Genomic DNA, 22221 nt, shown 5'->3' with positions numbered 1-22221 from the left:
TAGACCATCGTATTATAATGTTTATAGAGTAAGTCATGCTCATGTAAGAAGTAATTTCTGTTATATTTGTCTCTTGAACACATCACTGTACAATTTCAAGTCAGGATACTAATTATATCTGATATTAGGGTGCGTTTTTTCCTTTTCACTGTCAAAGGTAGAAAATATTTCAGTAAACATTTTGCTTTCTATGTTGGCTAAATATTTAATAAACACATAATCAAAGAGGAATTTTAAAATATAAACAGAAGCCTCTTTTGTTTAATTTAATATGTGTCAATTATTCATTTCCATGGCCGCCTACCAGACCATACTGTGAGAGAAATTGTTTTGTCACCCTTTATTTCACCTTTTCTGATTTAATGAGTTTCCAATCTAATGAGCTTTATCGTGAACTTATTCGACATCGCTATGAAAAGTGATGTTCATGCCCAGCAAAATGAAACTTTTAAAGAACTAATAATAGGTAGCATAGCTTGAGTGCTTACTATGTGCCCTGTACTAGTCCGGGCTCTTTTATATGTATTAAGCTACTTAATATGGTAACAATTCAAAGAGACAGACACTACTATTATCCCCCACTTTACAGATAAAGAAAATTAGGTAGAGAGAATTTAAATAATTGCTCAAAGCCACCGAGCTAAGAAGTATATGATGGACCCAATTCCAAACAGCATGACCCCAGCCCCATCATTCTTAGCCAGGATGATATTTTAACCTCCATATAAAAGATATAGGGGGAGTTAGCATTCATGCTCTTGACATCCCCAGGAGGTATCAAGATCAGGTATATACTCAACAAAGAAAATAAAAATATATGTAAAATAAAACTTGGACAATACCCTCTTCAATACAGGTTGATTTTGACAAGTGAGTATATCAGAACATTTCTTACCATTCTAGTCACAATGCAATTTTTTCAGGTATAATTTAATTAAAACTGCTAGAGTAATGTTCCCAGAGAGTGAAGTTTATAAAATGATGTTTTTAAAATTGTGGGCAAGATACCCACTTCTGTTATGCCCAATTTACCAACAATAAGCACAACTCTACAGCCCTTTTCAGGTTACTCATTAAAGTCTGACACCTCTGAGATATATTTTTTAAGATCGTAACTGTCCTGCTGTGGATGTAACTGCAGGGATTATTTTCAAAATTGCTACTAGGATGAGAGGATTCAGTATTACTGTTATAATCATAAAACCATTTGTTTCTTTGTTCATGAATTTCACTAAAATGAGCTATTGCATTAGAATTTTCAAATGTCATTGTAAGGCTAGGTCTCATCAAAGGTTAATTAACAGTATAAATGAAACAGAAAGGTACACACTTACCTGAGGCAAATATGAGAAAGGAGGAAAGGTTATCTGGGTATACTGCTGAAGCAAAATCTTTTTCAATTCACAGACTGGAATATACAGCCTGAAAAGCAGATATGAAACAGGTTAAAAAGATAGTCTAAAAACTGTGTTCCTGAATAATATAGTACATAGCTTATAACAACTTGTACTTTTAATCAAGCCCACAAGGGATTCTGTTTCTGTTTGTGCAAGGCTGGGAATTGAACCCAGGGCTTTGAGCATGGTAGGCAAGCATGTTTTCATTGGAGCTGTATCTGAAGCTTTTCTCCTAGTTGCTTTTAAGCACACTAAAATTCAAGAATCACATATGGGGTTACTCAGTGTGTGCTCATTTGAACAGGAAGTTTTAGTAAAGCAGGCTGAATTCCTGGATTTACTTGGTTTCTCGGATTCTGTGACTAAGCAAAATACATATGTGGAGGAGTTTATAAGTATTTCAAAATATGACAGACGGTGGAGCGGGGCACTGAAAGAAGGGACACGTGAAAATGAAACAAGTCTTTATGTCTTGGAAAAGTGAAGTGTGCCTGATCATCTTTTCTCTTAGACTATGGAATTGGAAAACACAGAAGCTGAAAATATGGAAACAGGAAATTTGGAAGCAAAAAGCATGGAAGCTAAAAATATGAAAATGGACACATTGTCTTCTGTCTCGGCTCTGCAAGCACTGTCCAGTCTACTGTATCCTGAGGAAGAGGATGATTTGGATGCTGAACAGGTGGTCATACTTATAGATTAATTAATTATGTTAAACGAAGTTGTGGGACTGTATTTGAACAATTCATTCCCACCTTGCTGTGGGAGCAGAACTGTGTCATCTGATACATGTATAGGAGGCTGGAAGGCTTATTATGCATGAGACTATAACCTCTAGTACATTTCTAGCAAACATAATTATATTTTTTTCTACACCACCTGAACACTGAATAGGAAAATAGTTCTGTAACTATGGTAGCAGTAGCCACATTTAAAAATGTTTGTCATTTATATTTATGGTCAAAGAATGCTTGACAACCATTGCAAAGAGCAGTAGCTGGGACTGTTTATGCCTATACAATATTTCTACAAAGAAAATATTAATATTTTCAATTATGCAGTATTAATTGTTTTCCCAATCCTAGTCTCTTAATTAAATAAAGCCTATATATGGAAAAACAAAATATTTTAAGCTAAATAACAGGAAAAAATAGCTTCTATATACTAAAAGGAGTTTCCCAGCACATGCTTAGATATATAATCAGGTGATTTTTTCATTTGGGGTTCTGGAAAGGTAGCACCTTTAAACTAGCAAGATGGGCTTAATTTAGGATAGAAGGGTTACCAATAGAAGGCCACTGCTATTATTTCCTGAATAACCAAAATAGTTTCATGTAAAACCCTGGTCTCCACTCCCTCCTTAAACAGAAATGAATTTTGGCAATTAGACCAGCTATAATACATAAAGTTTCGTGCACAACTATCCTACTATATCAGGATATTTCAATTTGCATAAAATTATTTTAATGAAATTGTATTATGACCACACATAAACTATATTCTATGAAAGTGTATTTTAATTTATTTCTCCCAAATTTTTTGATGTATTGTGAAAAAAGTACTTTATGAATGGGCCACAAACTCAGTGGTCTTCCCTCATTAGATGAAACAGATCAGAATTAAATAGGATATGCAATGGAAATAAAATTTGTAGATGAGGACTACTGAGTCAGTCTGGAGCCAAGGTGAGGAGACATGGAGTTTTAGAGAAAAGCCTTAATAGAGCCAAACGAAGGCAAACCAAGTCATTGATAATAGCATTAAATATATGCAACAAATAAAACACAGGGAGAAAAAGATAGATGCAATGTATCCACCAAGTTGAGTACATTTTTCTCCCTAAGGTGAAATAGCAAAATGCTAACTTTCCACAGCATACTTCCTGGGAAAGGTAGCTTATACTACATAGAAAGAGCATATTAAGTATTTGAAAGGCAGAAACCCTTAATATTGTTAAGCAGAACTTATATTTGGAACTGGTGCAGAGGTAGAGATCAGCACTGGTTTCAAACTCTCTTCCCTTTAGTGTTTATGTGTAGGGATGTTTATTTGCATCTAGAGGTTCTAGGAGGAAAGATGAGTGTTTATGAAAATAGAGAGACTGTAACATCATTTTACTGAATTGCACAATTCATAATAGAAAATTACCATAATAATATATGATTGTGTATATGTGGGTTATAAGCAATTTTGAGATAATTGGTCACTCAGACATCTCAGTGCAGATAGTATTAGAGGGTATAGAATTAGAGATTCAGTACGGTGGGAGAATAATTAATGTTCCTACTGAACTATTAAATTTTCCTGGGGAGAAAATGCCTTTCATTTTTAACATGTATTAGTCCTGAGAACTAGGAAATGATTGCAAGAATGATGTGTTTTCTAAAATGGACTCTCTGAAAAACAGCAAGAAGACTGTTGCATACACATTGGTTCATTTACACCATACCTCTTCTAAATGAATTGTTAATTCTCTGGGAGATCGGGAAAAGAGTCTACCGTTTTTCAAATTCCTGGGTGATCTCAAGACTTGTGGGAAATAAGATTCCATCAATCTTCAGACAGTGTGACAAGGATGTTCAAAATCTCTCCAATATTACAAACTGACATGGATTGGAATGACAAATTGCTCAGATAATTGGCTGTAGATACATGGTACAGGCTTAAATGATGCCCTTATAGAAAACAATTACCCAGTGGTATTTTATTATTTCTTTCTACCTTTCCACTTGAAATTTTATTTTTAATCATTTATTTTCATTAAGTCAGTAAATTGAAACTCCCCTTCACTCTAATATACTCATCCAATCATAACTGTCCATGAAGAGCATATCAATACTTGCCAGAATGTTCATGGTTTTATTTCTACTGATTTAATTTTTCTGTGGAGAGAGACACTGCAAAACAAAAGGCCCTTATGTTCCAAGAACTGCTTTGCTCTGATTGACTATTAGTAGTCCAATGATTAATAATTTAATAAAAGTATCACACATTTATGTGACCTCGGTGATTAAACAGAGACAAAAAAAAGTCCATATAAAAATATCTGCAGTTCCTTAACTTCACACATAGAGCTTTTAGATCTCCATTTTGCATAAACAGTCGTCACAGTCTCACACACGGTGGAGATATTACTTATTGATTTATGATTATAACTATTGGGATGGTTTAACATAATAGAGATCCAGGTGAGCTTTTTCAACAACGTACAAGGACAGACATTATTCTACCACCCAAACAGGACTATGCAACTTTTGTACTTGTCTGAAGTTTTGGACTATGCGGGCAAGAACTAAAAGGGGGGCATTAGTGGTGCTAGTGTGCCAGGATCCATGGAAATAAGTTACAGCCACTAACTGAGTGACTCAGAACTTGCGAGTCTGATGTTAGAATGAATAATTAGGAAGAAACTGTAGATTGCCTTGAAATATCAAAGAGTCCCTGAAAGGGGCCAATGAGGGGCCCATATGTGTTGCACAGGGTTGGAAAGACTGAAGAACTGCAAGGGCGTTCACACTAATAAAAACATAATAAAAATGATGGCAAATTAGGCATGTGGCTGTCTGAAAAAAAAAAAAAGAAATGGTTTGGCATTCATCTGACATGACAAATTGGAAGTTGCTGAATTGGGAAGTGGGGGAAAGAGCAATGTTTCATCCCCAAATTAGAAAAAGGTAAGCAAACAAAACAAAACAACACCAACAACAAACACTCATCAGAACTTATAAATGGATCCTTTGATGTCTAAATCTTAGCTTCTGTTTACTATTATTTCAATCAGTCTACCTTTCATAAGTCTACCTCCCATAAGTCTACCTTTCATCTAACTATAAGCAAACACTGCCCAAACTCCAGAATGCCGATGCTTTTCTAGTAGCACTTGATTCTAACCTTCATAGAGATGAATGTGGCTCATTCCTCCTCTCCCAAGGGATATACGATTCACTGGGCTGGAACCAGGGATTTAGTTCAACTATAGAAATCAATTTGGCCTCAGAGTCTATTAAACCAAATATTTTTTTGAAAGGACAAGGAAAGCACATTGAAAATAATATTTGACATCAGTGTCTGTGTTGTATAACAATAGTGAATGATGAAAGTGTTAATAAGGGTAAATTTTAGATAGAAAACTTATCATATTTAAATTATTAGTAGTGATATATGTTATACAAGTAGTGGTTACAGAATAGTGGACTTCTTGTCTTTTACTCAAGGGACAACTCACATCTGCTATTGGAGCCATGGGGCCTGGAAATATTGGACCGCCTAAAGCTAAAGAGCCCATAGGTAAGTTATTTAATACAGTTATATAGATAAATAGAATCAATGGAGTATTTTCCTCAGCAAAGTCAGAGTAATAAAAACTAATATTTAATAAGGTGAAGTAAATGGCATTGTATTAGCTATTTCAAATTGTTATGAAGGTGCATTTTAAGTGTTTTGCACCACAAATGATAGATAGGTATGTGAAGTAAAGCATATTTGTCTTGGCTTAGTCATTCCATCATGTATTCACACTTCAAAACATTATGTTGCACATGACAACAAATTAATTTTTAATTTGTCAATTCAAAAGAAATATGTGATTTCTAAGACATAATGAGGTGAGTTGAGTCTGAAGGTTGTGGCTCATGCCTTTAATCCCAGGACTTGGGAGGCAGAGGCTGGGGGATCTCTATGAGATCAGGGCCAGCCTGGTCTACAGAGAGAGTTCCAGGACAGCCAGGACTGTTACACAAAGAAATTCTGTCTCGAAAAAGAAAGAAAAATACCAAAAAGATGAGTTGAAGCAATCATGCACAGGCTGAACAGTCATTTACATGTGAAGATGTCATTTTTACTTCTATTGCAGGTTAGTAGTTTTCTAATAAGGAAAGTTAATTTGCCTTCAACTCTACATTCCTTGGTGCATTTTCTTAGATAAGACATTAAGGAACTCGTATATGATTAGGCTTAATTTTAGGTATATTGCTCATCTTCTGCTGCAACCATAGGAAAATATTAAGACCTAGATTTTTTAATTTTTCACACAAAATCCATTTATTAAAACAAGTTCAATAAATATTTATTGGATATTTAAATATATTGAGAGTCCATTATGTACCAGGCAATATGATAACTTTTGAGACTACAAAGGAAATCAAAGATCTGTTCTGACAGAGCTTAAAGAGTTCTGAAGAAGAAAGTAAAACAAACATCTATGTAATTTTATCTTCCATGGAAATGCTTCTAAAGGAAAGGTCATGGGGGTTCCTTAAAAAAGATCACTTGGCCCAAGGACTATGATTGTAGTTCAGTGTTAGATACTCACGTAACACAAGCAAACAAAGTGCAGTTCAAAAAAAAAAAAGAAAGAAAAAAGAAATCAATTTTTGTGAGTCCCAAGCATTTTTTATACATTTTCACAGAATTGAGTATTTCACAAATTTGTGAAAATGTACAAGTGTTAATTCTGTTGTTGCTCATGTACCAGAGGATGACCAGAAATTGGAAGTGCATTTTGTTCATCAAATTAGCTGATTTAGAAGATAGTGTGGGGGGAAAATGTTTAAAATAATGGTCAAAATGAGGTCTGAGAATGGTTTTAAAATTTCAGCTATTACCTTACCTTCTCAAGAGGCTCTTTGCTCTACTCCAGATATATTTGCTATAGGACAGACTAGTTTGTATATGGATGGATTTCCATGCTGCCATATTTCCAATAATGTAGGTCTAATAATCTCAAAAATTATAGGGCAATGAGTCATATGTAAAATTTTATGTATAAGCCTGTACTTAGGCTTTGGAAAGTTAATGCTAGATAGAAGCAGGTAATTTACAAAGAATTGTGGAATTGAAAACCGGACAATCGGGTGCATTTCTGGACCTAGAGTAATGTTTTGAGCCTAATATGGGTCTCCATTTGATACGCCAATGGAAGAAATGCAAGCTGGGCTTTTGCAGGCTTACTAGTGTCTATATATTTTTAAACATTTAAAGATGGTACATAGAAACCCAAGCACCTGCTTGACTCTGCATAAAGAACAAGTGATAGAGATTTTTCCTTAAAGTGAGCATGTGCAGTAAGAAACTACGGCATTAAAAAGTAATCATTCTAGCCTCTTTTCCATCTCTTTAATTGATGTTATTATTTTAAATTGTGTAATGGATACATATAAAATGTGTCAAAGAACTTTTATCGTAAAGCAGAATGCAAGATAATGTAACTCTCCAAATCAGATTGCTTGTGCTTCATTTTTATCTTTTACATAAAATTTTTACACAAGAACCTATTTGTGTTTCTGAAAAAAAATTTGTATCCCATCAACATAACTATATTGATTATTTCCAGGCCATTGAGTTGTAGATTATCATATTTTCTTATTTTTGCTTGTGTGTTTTTCTTAGTGATAGAAAAGATAATTTCTAATTTGGTTTCTGTGAACCAAAAATGAGTTAGTGATTACAAGCAAAATGTCTTTAAACAGTTGTCCCAAATGATATGAAGAACATGTACCAGATTCAATTATGTCTTCCCTTTCTTCACAGCCATTCCCAAACCCAGTGGTAATGAAAGTGAGAACATCTGGAATCCAGAAGAGGTTCCAGAAGGAGCAGAGCATGATGATATATGGGATGTTCGAGAAATCCCAGAGTAAGTCAAATGACACCAGGCATGTGATTAGATAATTAGGTTTGATGTGTCATCTGATAATATTATATTTTTATAAAATTCATGAAGTAATTTGCACCACATAAAATATAAAAACTACAGGGTGAATACTATTGATAATTTTCCCTGTTCTAGAACAAAAACAAATAATGCCTGCCTATTAGTTATTTATCTAGCAATATTGAAAAAATACAGCCATTTCCATTATTAAATTTATATTCAATTTCAGTTTTTGTTTAATGTACAACTACCATGTAGTGAGATACCCATCCTGCCCGTACTACTGACCTTGCCCATTTGGGAGAGGTCACAGGTGCGTGCCTGATGGAGGGTTAGGTTAGGTCTTGGGTTCTGGACCCCAGTGCTTGCTCTCTTGGTTCCAGTTGGGTCACGGACAGCAGCCTGGGTGTGGATCTTTGGAGGGGGAACTTACGGGTCATCAGTTTCTTATATTGGTGACTTCTCCCTAAATAAAATTAATAACCTTTATTAAACTTAGTCCCTTGTATCTTAATCCATGCATCAGTGTCTGGCAGCACTACCAGTGAGAGAAAAAAACAGCCCATTAATTATAAGCAATCATACAAGCAAATTATAATACCATATTTGTGTATTAAAGAACTACTTTTAATTACTCAGTGTTCTGTAGTTTCAATACAAGGCTATGTCCTCCTCCCAATTATCAATTATTATGCAGACTTATTTACTATATATTTCAGGGCTATGCTCATATTTTGAAATTGGAATTCAAGTTTTGCTTTGCAGCCTTTTCATGCAAAATCTTTTAATTCTGAGAAAACATTAATTCTTCTAAGCATTCATATACATTTATTCTTAAAAGCTTGAGTATTTAAAATACCTAGAAATGTAAAACAAGTATTGCTGAATTATAATGTACTTTGTTAATTTTATTCTTTGGTTTGGTTTGGTTTTAGAATAGGTCAGGTTCTACTGCCTATGCTGGCCTCAAACTTGGCCTCTTTCCTCCATCTTTAAGTCTGACCTATTTTATTCAGAAAGACTTTTAAGGCAAGTGATCTGACAACATTTTTTAAGTTGAATACAAAACAGTGTGGTATATACTTTTAGTTATGCTTTTATGTTTTAAAAATAAAAGCAATGGTAGATTACAGATAATTAACTGAATGGAAGCATACATTTCTAATATGTAATGTCAAAGAACTGTAAGCTTTATTTTTTAAGTCAAAGATTTCAAACATTTATATATTTTTGTCAAGATCCATGTCCTAGTTAGGATTACATTGTTTTGAGGAAACAGCATGAACAAAGCACCTTGTGGAGGAAACATTTTATTTGACTTACACTGACACATCTCAATTCATGACTGTAGGAAGTCAGGACAGGACTCAAATAGGGTGGGAACCTGGAGGGAGGAGCTGGTGCACAGGACATGGAGGAGTGCTGCTTACTGGCTTGCTCTGCATTACTTGCTTAGCCTGCTTATAGAACCCTGGACCACCAGCTAAGGCGTGGCCCCACCCACAATGGATTGAGCCCTTCCCCAACACTAACCACTAAGAAAACATCCTACAGGCATGTCTACTATAATCTGCTCTTATGGAAACATTTCCTCAATTGTAGTTGTTCACTCTCCAGTTAAGCTGACATAAAACTAGCCAATGCAATTCATTTCTTAGCCAGCCTATGTGAGATACATCTCTAGCCAGTCTTTAAAACCTGCTTATAAAGGCATCTTAAAATTTACAGATAATATTGCCATCTTACATCATAAATATTTGACAGAATTATCTGTCTCTCTGCTTTTGCTTTAAAATAAAAATAAAATAGTTTAGGTACAACCCATGTTAAATGGTTTACATACTTAGTACATTGGTAAACACATGGTTCAAAAGGAATAAAGTTTTAAAAAAATGCCAAACTTTCCTGCTTTGTGTACCTCATTTAAAAAAATACTGACAAACGTTTATTTTAAATCTTATAAAAGAAACTCCATGGGGGGCATCTATATCTTAAATCCAATTTTTAAATTGAAAATAGTCTTTTTTTTTTCATACACTACGTACATCCTGATTACAGTTTCCCTTCAGTATTCCCCCTGGTTTCTCCCAACCTTTCCCCCATCAGGATCTATAAGCTTCTAAAGGATAATAATAATAATAATAATAATAATAATAATAATAATATGATATATAAAAGATTTAAAAAACAATTACATAGTAATAATACAAAATCAGAAATAAAACATCCCAAGAAAAGCATACATAGACTTAGAGGCCCACTTGTTGTCGCGCCAAGGAATCCCATAAAAACACAAAGCTGCAAGCCGTATTTACAAAGGACCTGTAGGGTAAAAATGAGGGGGGAAAGGTTAAAAATAAAAAAGATAAAAGTAAAAGAAAGGATGGACGATAGTGCATGACTTTAATCTCTGCACTCGGGAGGTAGAAGCAGGCCTGGTTTATAAATCGAGTTCCAGGACAGCCAGGGCTGTTACACAGAGAAACCCTGTCTAGAAAAACCAAAAAGAAAGACAGGAAGGGAGGGAGGGAGGGAGGGAGGGAGGGAGGGAGGGAGGGAGGGAGGGAGGAAGAAGCCCTGATATGACATTTTGAGACAAAGAACCTTCAGAGATGCTGTTGAATTCGTGTTCTGTTAGGTGGGTTTCTATGACACCTACATATCTATATGAAAGTCACTCATTTGTCATATTATAGAACAAATGCCTCACATCCATACACAGCCAGCTCGAAACTAGAGTAAATGTCCACTTTTCATCTAGACGTTTGAAGTTCTCCAGAGAGCATCTGCCAAGGTTCAAAGTGAATAATAACTCTAGTCATGACACGAACAAAACTGCTTTACAAAAATTTTTTATCTTGATTTTTTTTTACCTTATGGAAATACACTTCAAAAATGTCCTAGTGGGTAAAGAGGAAAATGGCTAATGAACACAAAGTTCACAAAAAAGAATCGCGATGACCAAACGGAAAATAACAAGGGCCTAAGCTGAATCACTGGCTTGGGGGTGGGGATGCAGGGAACATTACATCAGGGAGTTTGAAGGAGGATTTAGTAATTGATTAGATACTGAGTTTATTATTTAGTACTCAGTTTGTTATTTAGTACTTCAGATGGGAAGACACAGTTTGGGGTTGGATACATAAACTCTGAGGTGCCTTGCAGGCCTCAAGGCAAACACATATAGTTGAGGTAAGAAAATTGTACCTTTTGCTTTGGATAAGTGCAGAAACTTGAGAAATTTCATCTGGGAAGTCATGCACATGTAGTTTTTTTTTTTTTAACCTGGGATGATCTTTATAAATACTTGATAGAAATTACAGCTTATTAAGAGGATGGTATTCCATATCAAACAACTACTTATTGCTAGTTCCATCCAAACTCAGATACATTTCTTTCTCATACTTGTACCTTCATATTTACAAGTTGTCATAAAGTCAACAGTATTTTTTAGCCTTCTAAGCTGCAGTACTGCTAATTCAGGGTAGAATTAAAAATAAAAATAATTTCTAAATCTGAGAGTGTGGGTTCTTGTTAGAGCACTTTCTCTCATGTGGGGGGTGGTTTTGATTTCAAGCACTGAAAGAAGAAAGGTGGAGGAAGAAGAGAGAGAAGAATGAGGGAGAGAAGAAAGAGAAGGGAAGCGAAAAGGAGGGGAAGGGGAGAAAGATGAAAAAGAAACAAAACCTTGCAAATGATTGTTTCATTCTATCAGAACAGATAGAGTGGCTCAAAGGAAATATTTGTGAAGCGTGTGTGTGTGTGTGTGTGTGTGTGTGTGAGAGAGAGAGAGAGAGAGAGAGAGAGAGAGAGAGAGAGAGAGAGAGAGAGAGATCAGGAAATCCTTTCATGTGTTAAGGGTTCCACTGAACTTGAATCAAAACCCCATAGTCCAGCTATACTACCACTTTAGAACTTTAGAACTTTAGAAGCACAAGCGACCATTGAGATCACGTAATTCACAACCGTGTCTCCCATAAATCATACAAACGTAGGAGCCAAGGTCCTGTGCATTTGTAACTTCACCAAGGTCACACAGTTAATGACAGACAGTACTGAATCTAGACTGTCTTTATGTTGCATTTTACAGTCAGCAAGTGAGGTTTTTCAATCTGTCCATCAATCCCATGGGAATGGGTCCAGTATTTTTCTGAGCCATTGTATTCAAGGAATGGTCCTTGGTCCTTTATTATCTTTTTTTACTTGCAATTTTATTGGGCCTGTACTAGAAGTTCCTCCAACCCACTTACTTGTCATAGATCTTAAACAGGCAAGCTTTATTTTACAAAACAGTATATCCAAAACCTCAGTCGTGCCCCTCAGTGTTTAAGTTTTGACTGCATTTCTAGACTTGTATTCCTTTGTGTTCTAGTGCATATTTGAAATAGTGAACACTTCATCCATCTTAGTCCTTTCCTTTCTCTCCTTTGTGTGTGTGTGTGTGCTAACATAGCCTCAAAAAATCTCTAGTATGTGTTGTGTGTTGTGACATGAAATGGCTCTTTTACCTGAGAATTGTCACTGATATTTTTTCAGTTATGAGATTGTATTCCAACAAACTGTGGGAACTGAGGACGTATACCTCGGATTAACAAGAAAGGATCCTTCAACAGCATGCTGTCAGGAGCTGGTGGTAAGCATCACCTCCTCCTCTTCCCCATTTTGCATATGACCATTATAACTAACTGCTATTTTCATGGGATTGTAAACAAATATACAGCTTACAGATGGTGGCTGCTCTGTTTAAGATACCAGAGGATTGATGAGATCATTTAAAATGGATCACATCAAAAATCACCTAAGCTTATATATTGGACAAAATGCACAAATAAACATGATAAATCCATATGACCCAATACACTATTTCTAGTCCTGTTAACACTACCTAATATCATACTGAATATTCTTCCACTCGTGTTCTGTCTGCTTATCTGACCAGTTATTACCTTCTGATGAACTGACAGGCCAAATGGAATAAAATATTTCCTTCTCTGAATCTGTCTTACCTGCCATTTCTCTATTGGATGACTCAGCCTGTGATGGGGAACTTCAAAAAGTATTTTCTTCTTCGTGTTCAGATCTGATTTTTACTGCTAAAAATAATTGTAAAATGTTGCTTAGTTCCCTCACTTGAATGATGTCACAGCACTTCAGGGACCATGTCACCATTTCTAACAACAATAGCAATGCCAATAATAGGAATGATAGCACTTGAGTGTTGCTTATTCCATCCTTATAATGATTTTGTTGAAAAGTCTGAGTCAACCTTCAAATGTAAAGTTCAGCTCACTTTGGCAACATGTACAAGTAATTTAGTGTTAGAATTTTATTTTTTTTTAGATCAGGGGATATTCTTTTTTTAAATTCTTTTCCTTTTCTTATATTTTTTCTCAAGAAAATGATAAATGGATTCTTCTTTTGGCAGCAACTTCAAGTTTTCTCTTATTAACAAAATCTAAGACATTCAATTGAATCAAGTAACATAATGGGAATAGTGACTTTAAGTACCTCAGGAGATTTTTCAAACTCTAATGAGTTAAGATTTCAAGTGATCTTGAAGTAATTAGCTCCCAGGGTCTTACCAGTAATATTCAAATTTCTCTCCCTTAAATTACTGTAAAATTATGTTTTTGATGTCTAGTGTTGGGGATTGCTCTAAGCTCTGGAGAAATTCTAGGCTCTAAATAAATAAAACAGTTGCAAGTCTATCTGTTTTTCTTGTGCAAATTGCTATTAAGTTTAATATTAAAGATATCCTGAATAGCGGATCTTGGAAACTAAATCACATCTTGTAACAGGAGTATGCAGTTTATCTAAAACCAAATAAGAACATATAGAGAATATTTGTGCTTCCTCTCTAATGAATTTATACTCAACTAGGGAAAAAAACTAATATAGATAAATTGTTTTCATTATTAGCAATTAAACTCAATGTAGGCAATTGTAAGTCTACCAGAAGTTCAAGTTTAGATAAGGTATGGACTCCAATGAAGAACAACCAAATAAAACATTGTTAGTGGAATGGTACCCGTGTGTGTGTGTGTCTGTTTGTCTGTGTGTCTGTGTGTCTGTGTCTCTGTGTGTCTCTGTGTCTGTCTGTGTGCGTCTGTGTGTAGACTGGAGGAAAATTTTTGGTGTCATCCTCATCCCAGGAACAGCATCCACCACCTCCTTTGAGACAGGTCTTTTATTGGCCTGGATTTTACCAATTAGGCTAGACTGGCTGGTCAGAAAGACCCAGGGATCCACCTGTCTAGACCTGCTCAGCCCTGGAATTACAAGCATGTGCCACTATGCTTGGCATTATTATGTAGGTTCTGGGGACTCAAATTCATGTTCTGTTACTTACAAGTTAAGCGTGTTACCAACGGAGCCATACTAAAGTCCCATATTTTGCCACTTCTATACTGTTCTTTTTTTTTTCTTGCCTTCCTTTCTTTTCACCTTTATTCTTCACCTTTAATGAATTCTGCTATATACCAAACACTGGCCTAAGTACTAACATACAAAGAGGATTCAGAAATAGTCGATTGTTTTCAAGAAATTTACAGTGAATGTGATGGATCTCTAAAAAAGGATCCCTGGAGTTCTGTGTGGTCAGTACAGAAGTGGGGGCATGTAACAGTACAGAATGACAGAAAGCAGAGAAAGACCAGCTAATTCCATTTAGATGAATAAGATTTCTACAGCCTACAACATGCAAAGAAGGTCTTCTAAGCTGAGATTAGAACACATGGAAAAGGCTACAAGCATGGCATATTTGAGTTAAGTGGCGACTATAACAATCACCAAGAGTAAGTGTGAGCAATGAAATACTGGTAAACTGACTCTCAAAACAGAATTTTTTGAAAGTCCCGACTTGGGTTGGGAGAGTTTAGGTCAGAAATAATAATAGGAATATACAAGTGGTCTTGGGGTTGATTCCCTGCACACTAAATAATCCCCAAATTTAGCTTGATTTTTTTTTTTCTGGAAGTAAATGAATGGTGACATCCATTCTCGTTGCTTAACCCCACTAGTAAGACTCAGAGTAAAACGATTTCTGACCCTATCTGTGATATTTTTTTTTTTTGGTCAACTAGGCCTGATCCAGGTTCATCCAGGAAGAAGCAACCTCAGTTAGGAAAAATGCCTCCATCAGATTGTCTGGTAGACAAGTCTGTGTGTGCATTTTCTTCACTGATGGTTGATATGGGAGGGCTCAGTCCACTGTGGGTGATGCCAGGCCTGGGAAGGTGGTCCTGCTCTGTAAAAGAAAGCAAACTGAGTGACCAAGGAAAAACAAGCCAGCACATAGCACTTCTCAAAACACTTTGTATCAATCCTTGCACACAGGTTCGCCTTCTGACTTTCCTCAGTGATAGAATCTGACCTCAGAGTTATAAGTTGAAATAAGCCCTTCCCTCCCCAAGTTGCTTTTGGTCCTGGTGTTTCATCACAGTAATAGAAACATAACTAAGATTAATATCTCTTAATTGGTTTTTCCTTTGATATGGTGTTTCTTTGTGTCTAAAACATCTTTACATTGTGACATTGTGTGTGTGTGTGTGTGTGTGTGTGTGTGTGTGTGTGTGATTCATTTGATTAAAATGCTTTAAAGAAAATACACTTGCATCAAATAGGTAACTATATACATCAATTGTGTGATGTAGTTCAGTATCAGAAATACTAAAACATGAAGAAAATTGAACCCCAACATTGATTAACTATTTAAAGTGAGTTTTGGGTCTGATTGGTTCATAATAATCTAGTCCAAAGACTTTACAAAATGTCTTTTGTCCTTTCCTTCCAACCCCAAACCTAAAGAAGTGCCATTATTCAAATTCTGATGGCCTTTATTATACTCCTGCTATTTACTCTTGCATGTGTAACTGCTCAGTTTTGCTTGTCTTAATCTATAATGAAGTATTTTCAGGCTAGAGCTTAAGCTAAGTCTGTGGTTTACAGACTTGTTTTGTTTTGGTTTTAGCTGTCAAGGCTTTTGTTTTTTTCAAATACACTTTTATGAGAAATCTCAACACATTAAAGTACCATTTTCTTGATGAAAAAGGTACCATTACCCATTAAGTATCTAATGATAGGGGCTCTTTGGAGCACATTTGAAGGATGTTGATCTTGTCTCTTCTCTTTATATTATTATATTAAGGTTGAGCTTATAGTGTATCAAATATTCCTAATGAACTAATAAAAGAATGATAAGAGAGCTAGAGTTTCTTATTCATGGTTGACATGGATGTTGTCTTAGTTACTTTTCTATTGTTGTGATGAAACACCATCACCAAGACAACTTACAAAATAAATCATTTCATTGGGGGCTTGCTTACAGTTTCACAGGGTTGGTCCATGATTATAACGATGTGGAGTGTGGTGTCAGACAGAAAGGCATGGTGCTGATGAAGTAGCTGAGGGCTCACATCTAATCTGCAAGTTGCTTGCAGAGGGAGAGACAGGGCCTACCTCCAGTGATACACCGCCACCAACAAGACCACACTTCCCATCCTTTCCAAACAGTCCACAAACTTAGAACCAGACATTCAAATATATGTGCCTGTGGGGGCCATTCTTATTCAAACTACCACAGATATGTTTCTGTATTTCTTAGGAATACAAGGTCCCTACTTTGTTTGTCTTAGTGTCCTTTCCATTCTTTATATTCTCCATCCATCCTCCTCACAGGTCACCACTCCATGGATTCTCTATAAATATCCCTGACTATACTGTCTTAGAATGCTTGCATATCATTCTTTGCTATACATTTTTAATTCAACAAATACTTAAAGAGAACTTACTATGTGCCGGATGCTATGGATGGACCACAGAGTGGATAAATAATGTTGAACAAAGTAAACAAATTTCTCCTTCTTCCTTACTGACAAGACCAAGTAGTCCCTAAGCTGTGGTGCAATGGGAGCTGCTAGGCAGACTGAACAGAATTGCACAGATTCATCAATAGGAAAACAATGGCCCTCAAAGGAAGGAGATTATTACTTACAAAGACAGTACTAATACAATCACTGTTCAGCCAGCTCCTCGAATCCTTTGCTCAGAGGATAATATCAAACTAAAATGGGCCAGATGGCAAGTAAGCTGAGCAGTAGGGTAGATTGTTGCTGTGGGGTCAACTCTGCACTACTTTACAGCCTGCATCTGTACTCAGGGTAAGTGAAATAGCAAGTTCTGTGCTTTTCTGGAACTAAGAAGTAATGTGAGAAACTCCCTCATGGTAACCTCCTACAAGATTGAGGGCCCCCTACAAGGTAGGGACAGATAAGAAATACCAGTGAGGCATGGGCAGTGGTGGTGCACACCTTTAATCCCAGCACTTGGGAGGCAGAGACAGGCAGATTTCTGTGAGACCAGCCTGGTCTACAAGAACAACTTCCAGGACAGGCTCCAAAGCTACACAGAGAAACCCTGACTTCAAAAAACAAAACAAAAAAAAAAAAAAAAAAAAAAAAAAAAAAGAGGGGAGAGGAAGAAATAGAAATAGCAATGAGGCAATTATTCTTCAAAGGTTACTTATCTTTCAACATACTCAGAGGCTCATAATGTACTCTGCCAAGACCTAGGTTACACTATAGTCTAACCTTGCTTAACCGGCCTATGTGGCTTTTGCCAAGTCACTAGAGCGGCATAATAAGGACATTTCCTTATAGGCTTAAAAAATGATTTTGTCTTGCTGCTTTCACTTAATAGTAGGAATAATAGCAAATGATCAATATAATGGTATGTGCTAGGCTTTTCTCTAGAAGCAACACTTATCTTAATGAATCACTGCACCAATCCTGACATGGATGTGAGCATTACTCCCATTTTACAGATGAGGGTATGGAAGCACAAGCAATGAATTGGTCTTGGTAGCATACATGTCATATTGGACAGAGCTAAGGCTGTTGGAATCTGATAGATGTATGTGTTAGAGTGATAAGAATGCAAAGAAAAGAAAATCTGAGTTATACACTCTGGAGATGGCTTTTGATCTGGACATTTGAAAGGCAGATGGTATTTTGTCAGGCAGCAAATATGAAATGGCTTCTAAGCAAAGTGCCAGTACAAATAAAGCCATGACACTATGAAAGCACGTGGGGTCGTCTTTCTTTCTTTCGTGTATTTGAGTTTGTAAAATGATTCAATCTTTTCCTTTCCTCCCTCCGAGTCCTCTCACACATCCCTCTTTGCTCTGTTTTAAATTCATGGCCTCATTTTTCTCTAATTGTCATTATATGCAAATGTGTCTTGAGAACTATTTTTGTGAAATTCTTGGAGCCTCAGAATCCATATAGACACATAAAAGCTAAGACAGACTATGTGAAGCAGGGCTAGATGTGAAAGCTCTCGAATGTCACCCTGTGTGCTAGGGCTGAATAGTGTACCCCTCAACTTCATATATGGAAACCCTGAATTTTCAGCATGATAAAATTTGAAGATAAGGCCTTTAGTAAATCGGCTCTCCTGATGGATTGAATGGCCTTGTGAGAAGACACACCAGAGCGTTAGATCCTGTGCATATGGACTAAGGTCCTCACTATAACCAATACCACTCTCTCCCTAATTTCTGACTTCCAGACTTCAGAGCAGTGAAAAAATAAAATCAATTTTCCTACTGTTTAAGTTACCAAGCATATGGTATTTTGCCATGAAAGGTAAAAGAGAATGAGACCATAAGATTTTAGCTTTCCTGTCTGGCATTATAGTTGGTAATTATTTTAAAGGCGGTGAGTTAAATGAATGGGTGTGGATTTCATAACAACTCCAGAGGCAGGATGAACACACAACTACCTCTGGTGATGATGATGAGAGAAAAGCGTGAGTTTGTACTAGTCCAAATGAGTATCTCTGGAGTGACAGTGGGATCGGGAAGCAAATTTTGATGTTAGTATTAATAGGGCCTGGGCTGGGCAGTGGTGGTGCACACCTTTAATCCCAGCACTGAAAAGGCAGAGGCAGACAGATCTCTGTGAGTCTGAGGCCAGCCTGGTCTACAGAGAAAATTCCAGGACAGCCTGGAACATAGACAAACCCTGTCTTGAAAAACAACCAAACAAACATATATTAATAGGATGTGGAAAGTGGTGGGTGTGATGTATAAGGGAGAAACAGGAGTCAGGTTTCTAGATTGAGTGAATTGATGATGGCTTTAACCAAGATATAGGAAATTAATGAGTTATCTATGAATTAAACAGAGCTTCCTTTTCTTATAACTCGCTTGAATTTCCCACATATTTTCAATTACCATCCATTATTTTGGATTGTTTTGTTGCCATATTGCAAGGTGAGATATGGAATGGAAAATAAAGGTTATAAAGTTCTATGATTTCCATTAAGTTCTTGTTAGTTTGAATTTGAAACATGGTGGGAAATCTTGCTGCAAATGTCTACATAGAACTCAAAAAGAAAGAAACTAGAGTTATTCATTTTCCAGGTTGATGTTAGCACTCATCAGATGTTAGAATGTATGACCGCAATGTGCTGGCTGTCCATCATGCTTGAAATAAAGTAGGCATGATTTTAAGTTGTACACACACACACACACACACACACACACACACACACACACACTGGGGTATTTGAAAGATTATGAAACTTGCAGGGATGGGGCCAAATGGAGGCATAAAAGGACCATAGGATGAAGTGAACAATCAGAGAATTCAGAAACATAAATTATTACTCCTGTTTTGAATATTGAAAACAAAGGAGAACTAGCTCAGTGGAGTGAGGTTTGCGTTGTGGTATAGAACTAGAGATACAAAGATGATGAGAGAAGGAGTATATCAATCATAGAAACTAGGTAAGAAGGAACGGGAACTTGCCTAACCCCTGAGAATAGGACTGACAGAGGCACTGTGGTTGACAAGTGAGAAGTAGAGGGGAAGAAAAGAAACATGTCTATCTGACATGTGTAGGGAGATAATCTGACTTCTGCAAAGGACAATTTGTGTCAGGGAGCAGGTGGGTGCATTGGGGATTTAGAACAGCAAATTTCCATCTTCACTCATCCCCATATTTAATTTCCTAAACTGAATGGGACTACAGTTATTCAGCTAAGTGATTCATTACTTGTTCTAAGAGAGGGAAAACACAACCTGCAGGGAATTTGATATTCCTTTTAAACTATAATTGGTGCATAACTCTTTTGTACTCCTCCTTTGAAGGGGTATATTGATAAGGTAACAATCTCGTGTGACCTAACAAACAAGCTTGCTTTTTGTTTTCTTTTGTTTTTCACAGCCATTTCTTTGAAGTGTGAGCTAGGAGTCTTCTTCCTGTCCTTGAACCTCTCTGAGAACAGGGAGGGATTCAGGAATGGTCCAGAAGGCAGTAAGCACCTGGCAGATGCAACCAGGAATCACATGTTCATCAAGGGCATTTATTTCAAAAAGCTGTCAGTCATTCTAATCGGTTCACTGAGAATTCACTTGTTTCTTCAATACTGTGCTTCTTGAATATTGATTTGGGTCTTAAGCTTAAAACAGCCATATTCATTTACTTCTAATAAATAAATAGAAATAGCTTCTTAGTTATGAAGTTGATTACCTTTTTCCATTTAAAATTCTAGAGGACAGACACCTATTTTGTCTTGTTTTTTGAAGCTTCCTGATTATGCTGACCTTGTTTGATTGGTTACATATCAAACTATGTGTCAGGGAGAAAGATATTTGAGTAATAATAGGATTCCTTATTATGAGCTTGAGGCAGCACAGTAAACCTTCAATTAAATTTCTAATAGTTCTCCCAGTAACACACATACAGTTATAGTTAATATAACATTAGTTTATAATGATCATAGTGGTGGAAGAGGATAACAAATATCTTCTTAAAAAGCTAATATAATTGTATTGACTTAATACATTTCTGATTATGAAAGGAATATATTTATAATGTTAAAAATACCAATATTAGTGTAAAAAATAAAAGCCTTTCATAGTGAGATGCACACTAAGTGCAAAAAGGAATTAAAATCGTGGATGAAATAATGGTACAAAATGTCTCATACATATTACATAGTAATAGAAATCATCAGTAATTTTACATTTCAATGATGCCATTTTCATGTGGTTTCATCAAATGATCAAAATCACATGGTCCATAATTGTTGAGCCAGAACTGGCAGAATCATTTGATTACAGACAAGCAGTTTCATAACTGGAAAAACACCAATACTTGAGGGAGGAACAAAGGGAGATACATAGAATATAAGCAATTTGACTGTAAAGAGTTGAATGATTACTTACCAGAGGCGGGAGAGAGTGGAGGGGGAGAAGGATGGGGGAAGGTTAGTTAGTGGGCAGTAAATTATAGTTATACAGGAGCAGGAAACTCTGGGATATTATTGCACACCAGGGTGACTACAGGCAGTAATTATGTATTGTACATTTCCAAAGGCTAGAAGGAAGGTGTTTCAGTGTTTTCCCAATAAAGAAAGGATCCATATTGGGGGAGAAAGATAGGTTTAACTTGATTTAAACATCATATGCTGTATAAATATATCCAAACATCATGTTGTACCTCATGAATATGAATAATTTCTACATACTTGTGTGAATGATGTGTAAGTGTGTGCTGTGTATATAATGTGTGAGGAGGTGTGGGATCCATAGTACACATGTGTCAGTCCTTCTCTTCTGCTGTGTTTGGGACAGGTGTGTCTGTGTTGTTTGCTGCTGTCTAGTCTCCTATCTTCTACTACTATCTTTGTGATTAGAGACATACAGATTTACTGCATGGGTTCCACCGATTGACCAATATCCTCAGCGATAACTTTAAAGAACTAGATAAGGGTTAAAACATAACCAGAGTTGCAAGGAACATCATTACATTTGTCAGGTAGGAAGTGGTCAGCCAAACAAAACCAAAATAAAAAGCTCACAAAAACAAAAACAAGGAGTCTGTTTGGTGTTAGCCAACTACTTCTTGGCAGGCAACCTGCCCTGGAGTGTAGTTGATATACCAAGTGGCACTCTATTGGAGAAAACTGATTTTTCCTTTGCCAGTGGGCACTGATTGCAAAGAGCCTCCTGGTTAAGGATAGAACTTTGTGTCACTTCCCTTTCTTCATGCTGAGATTTTGTGTGTTTTGAAGCTGTGTAGGCCTTGTGTATGATGTGACATTCTCTGTGAGTTCATACATTTGTCTCCTCTGTTGTGCTGTTACAGCCTCTGTGAGTTCATAGG

At 36.3% G+C, this 22221-nt stretch overlaps 1 protein-coding gene across 1 annotated transcript in view; it reads left to right on the top strand.

Moving 5' to 3' along the window:
* Dnaaf6 (dynein axonemal assembly factor 6) overlaps positions 1-22221 on the top strand; it is a 40088-nt gene that overhangs the window by 5572 nt on the left and 12295 nt on the right. Inside the window, exons 2-5 of the mRNA XM_051178908.1 lie at positions 1909-2079; positions 5612-5684; positions 7926-8031; positions 12586-12682. Coding sequence (XP_051034865.1) covers positions 1912-2079; positions 5612-5684; positions 7926-8031; positions 12586-12682 — 444 coding nt within the window. The 5' untranslated portion in view covers positions 1909-1911. The remainder of the gene's footprint in view (positions 1-1908; positions 2080-5611; positions 5685-7925; positions 8032-12585; positions 12683-22221) is intronic.

The sequence above is a fragment of the Phodopus roborovskii genome, unplaced genomic scaffold (genome assembly GCF_943737965.1).
Source record: "Phodopus roborovskii unplaced genomic scaffold, PHOROB, whole genome shotgun sequence".
NCBI lineage: Eukaryota > Metazoa > Chordata > Mammalia > Rodentia > Cricetidae > Phodopus > Phodopus roborovskii.
Note: the sequence above shows the minus strand (reverse complement) of the source record. Positions and strands in the feature narration are given on the sequence as shown.